This window comes from Morchella importuna (assembly GCF_003444635.1).
Source record: "Morchella importuna strain M04M26 chromosome Unknown Morimp01GS002, whole genome shotgun sequence".
In the NCBI taxonomy this organism is placed as follows: domain Eukaryota; kingdom Fungi; phylum Ascomycota; class Pezizomycetes; order Pezizales; family Morchellaceae; genus Morchella; species Morchella importuna.
In genome coordinates this window covers 937,191-941,724 of record NW_025763399.1, presented here as the reverse complement: position 1 = coordinate 941,724, position 4,534 = coordinate 937,191, and the positions used below count along the sequence as shown (strand labels likewise).

Genomic DNA, 4,534 nt, shown 5'->3' with positions numbered 1-4,534 from the left:
TTGTTTAGAGCGCCCTTTAGTTGTCCGGATGATTCGTGATATCTGCTATCTGAGCTTCTGCAGCTGGGCATGTCTCTGGGTTTATGTTTATGCTTCCTTAGTTGTTGGGCACTTGCAAGTGCTTCGCCAAGATCTCCGTATATCCACTAGAAGTGCGAACTTTTCTTAATAGCTTAACCCTCCGTATTGAGGATTTAGGCTGTAAAGATACCCTTCACTAACTTGTGCCCTACTTGAAAGTATGATATGAACTACATATCCTCCATGAAACATCCGGTCACCTGATTTTGTTGCTTGCGACGTCCATATATATCCTCACCCACCACAATTCACATTGTGCTCGGCTATCCTACCCGCAACATTAAGGTTTACGGTAATAAAGAGGGAATCACAGACTATCACTCGACCCTCAATATTCGGGAAAGAGAGGTTTTGAAAGATAATAGCGACTTGGGAGAATATAGGAACTTCATAGAAAAGCGGATTATACTTGAGCTTATCCCCTTCGGATCAGAAGTGGTGTAGGGTGTAAAGTTTTATTTCATTAATATGGTTTAGAAGATGATAACATTTTCAATATAATGGGAGATTAGAGCAAGGTTATCGGAATAAGAGGATAATGAAAGGTACTACTCATTCAAGCTAACTATGTATTGAATTGAGTATCAGGTCGATTACGGAAATGGCGAAATCGCCTTTGACGTCTGGGACACCGGATTCAATGAATTAAACAAAAAAACAAAATCTGGGACACCGGACCATCAATTATCACTCGCTTCTTCAATCCTCGAAAAGGAATATTTTTGAAAAATTCTGTCACGATCGAGGTAAAGTACATGGATGGGGTATCATATACCAGGCCACGGAATTGCGCTACTCTTTGGGTTGAAAACGACAAGGAGGTGTGAAAGACAAGCTTGAACGGGAGTGTTTATTGACCCGGATTTAGGAAAGTCTTTTTCGAAATTAGTGCTATGGTAGTAAGAAAACGCCTTTGCTGCTAATATTAATGTTTTGGAAAATCTCCGATAACTTGGAACTTCAGTCTTAGTAGAGTAGAATAAATTCCATTTGTTCTCGAACTATGCAGTGTCAAGTGATATCTCATGACTGCGGCTTAAAGTTGTTTCGAGATATTTTTATATCTCTGGTTATGGAAAGAAGCTAAAACATTGAAACACGAATATGGACAGAACATGATTTGTGGGCACTCAGCCGTGCTGCTCATCATGTAGTTGGGTGTGATCACCGCGTTGTTCGGGAGCAACATGCCCCCATCGTGTTACCACGCATAGAGAGTGCTCATGGTGCGATCCGCGCTCCCTGGACCGGCATAGGCAACATGATGAGGGCACGTCCTCGGCCAAATGCAGGCGAACCTACCCCCAACTTGTAACGGTGGCTAACATAGTAGAAAAGAAGTGTCGCTAGCCGCGACGAGTTAGAAGCACGTTTCTGCTCTAGTTTGGACTATCGTGGTAGGCCAGGTGGCCGACCCTGAGACCCGAATGCAAGGGATATTATAGTTGAAAGACCGGTTTGATGGGAAATATACCTAGACAAAGATCATTAGCCTACCAAACTCTGTCGATGCAGAACTCGCCTCCGTGTACTGTTTGAATTGCAACCTACAGTCCTTTCTGTTGACGATCCCAGTATAGTCACCACCAGAAATGAGCAGAGGGCGCACCGACAAAAAGAGGTTCACGTTCCACCTAGAAAACCTCAGCTAAACCGCAATGAAACAACTCTAGCCCATGCCCGAAGTAATTCACCCTCTACCCTACAATGGCAACCCACAGTCCCCCTTGTTGCCTATCCATGCAATAGTCGCCACTAGGAACAACCAGAGGACTCGACAACAAGAGAGGTACACGTTCCACCAAGAAAGATTAATCCACAGCCCCACTAAACCGCAATTAAACAATTGTATTCAATACATGACGTATTTCACCCACTATGCCACAATGGCAACCTACAGTCCCTCTTGTCGCCTATCCAGATCATAGTCACCTCTAGGAACGACCAGCGGGCTAGACAGCCGACGAGAGAGGTGCCCCTTCCAACGAGAACAATTAAGCCACAGCGTCACTAAACTGCGGTTAAGCAATTGTATCCAATGCCAGGATTGATTCATCCGCTACCCCTCTATGACAACCTGCATCCCCACTTGTTGGAGTGAAAGTGAAAAGGTCGAAGTGTTCCAACTATTCCAATTGCTCCAACAAGTCAGGTGCACGTTTCCAGGGGGCCTAGTATTCTAAATAGCCCTTATCAATTACGAAAAAGAAGGGAAACCTATTAAGACAGGAAAGAGGTCAGCGAAATTCCCAAGCAGGGCCTTAATTAGAACATTATAACCGACGACAAACGGACACGCAACAAACTAAGAGTTCTTACAAGAAAGGATATCCAACACCCACCCCGTCATGTTACTCTCTAGGCGAGCCCTTGAATGCATCACTAGTACATTTTGGGGAGTAACAAGAGAGGGGTACGTTTCTGGTGTCGAAGTCTTGAAAAAGGTTGGAATCCAATTTTTGGGTGGGTATTTATAGGAGGATTTGGTGTCGAAAAAGAGAATGGAACGCAACGAACAGAAGAGGGGTTTTGCGTGTTTTCTGTGTGCTTGTCACGTGCGGTATGACTGTGTTTTGTGCGAAGGGGGTCTTGGGCCTTATCCTGAGCATCCTACTAACGCAATTCGGTAACTGCCGCTGGGGACGAAAACCTGATATCAGACACTTTGAAGTTTACACGATGCAAACTTAATCTAACTCCCTAATGAACTCATTAGAGCATTTATGCGTCTTTTGACATGATGTGCTTTTCAACCACTCCCATAAGCGGCCGTTATGCTGAGAAGAGTCCGGGCGTTGGGGGTATTCAAGGCAATGCGGGGAATAGAGATCTTGCAACCTCTGTCGGCGATGGCCTACATACGTTCTCTCTTCATAATTCTAACTAATCTCCTACAAAGGCCACCTAGGCACCGGAGACACAGACAGTTGGTTGCCTAATGCGTTCAGCTCGGGGAAGCTTGGAATCACCGGGGCCTATGGTGAATTGGACTTTCATGTATTCATATTACCAACACCGCGACCGACAAAACACAAGGAGAAAGGGCAGCACGAAACCGCGATACACGAGCCCCCGCATTATCACAAGCTGTGCATGTAGTGCTACAGAACCTTCTACTTGTGTGCGGAAATCTTAGTTGCGGCTTACGTTTCACCTTGAGGCTAGATCACCGCCCACTCCATGTTGGTCAGCAAAAATAACGTGTTCAAATTTTGTCAGAGGCAGTGCGGCAATCCTAATTAAGAAAGCGCAGAGATCTAGTTTCGTCAAGGGATGTATATGGTTCCGACTTAGGCAACCTTCCAGGATGTCATTTTGTTTATCTCATATGTGGACTGTGGTTATCAAACACGCGCACACCCCCTGCCCCACGTGAGGTTGTCCACGATTGAAAGGGATAGGCTATAGTCCTTGTATTAAGATCTAATGGGGACATGAGTGGCTTGAGTGGTTCATGGATAGATGGACTATAAAAAGAAACAGATACCAAAGGCGTCCCTTACTCCATATGTTGTCACGGAATGCAGGTAGCGCTAGTTAGAGATATCTTAGATCAAGAGCCCACTTTGAAGACTGAAGACAAAACACCAAAATGTCTTCCTGATTAACCTTTTCTTTCTCTGATAAAAAGAAAATTGGAATTGCCTACATCAATAGCGAAAAAAAGAAAAGAAAAGAAAAGAAAGAAAACATAACATTTCCCACGTCTTGTCGCTATCTAGCTAGTGGCCCTATCATTCCGATGAGAATCCCCTGGCCCAGGTAGCTATGATTAAACGGTTCGGATTTCTCTGGAGTCTAAGACAGGCAACCAACTCTTACTATATGCCCCTCCCCAACCCCATGACCCGTAGGCGCCGACGGTATATAGTTCAAAGTGTCGGAACATCTACAGGTTGGCCATCATGGTACGTACCAAGTAACTCCACCAGCAGAAACAAGACAGGGGCACGGCTCAGGCCACCTGCGCACCCCAGGAGACCTTTCCGCTCTGATCCTCCAACCTTACCACCGCCCCCCCAAACCCCGCCCTCTAGCCAGCCTAGGGAGCTGGTGTTCTGAACCGTAAGTTTAAGGTTATAAGCGTGAAACCGTTTCCTCTTCCAATGGATAGCTGTCCGAAGAAGCCAGAGGGCGGGCTTCCCGCCGGTGTCTTCTTTGTTCTTGATACGTGTTGACATGGTGAAGTGGCCTTTTCGAGGAATACCTTGAATAGTGTGATATCTCTCAAGGATACCCTTCTCAGTAACCACAAGTGGTATTATCGCGCCAAAGCTATTTTCTAGTAAGGGTCAAGAAAGATGTTCCTCATAGAGGGGGTTGCACAGATAAGGTGAATAAGGCTTTCTACTGGAGAACAGGAACGTAAACTACCTCCGGAAGTGAGGGTAGTTGACCCCTAAGCAAATTTCACAGCGAAGAGTGTAGTCAAAGAAGATCAAGAAAATTTGGT

The 4,534-nt window shown here is 45.4% G+C and overlaps 1 protein-coding gene across 1 annotated transcript; it reads right to left on the bottom strand.

The window, feature by feature from the left end:
- Positions 1–3,953: 3,953 nt before the first annotated feature.
- On the bottom strand, positions 3,954–4,262 carry LAJ45_01160 (uncharacterized protein; the record flags this gene model as incomplete). The annotated part of the gene is made up of 1 exon (XM_046110758.1): positions 3,954–4,262. The coding sequence occupies one exon, from the start codon at positions 4,260–4,262 to the stop codon at positions 3,954–3,956; it is 309 nt and encodes a 102-aa protein (XP_045975936.1).
- Between the last annotated feature and the right edge of the window lie 272 nt (positions 4,263–4,534).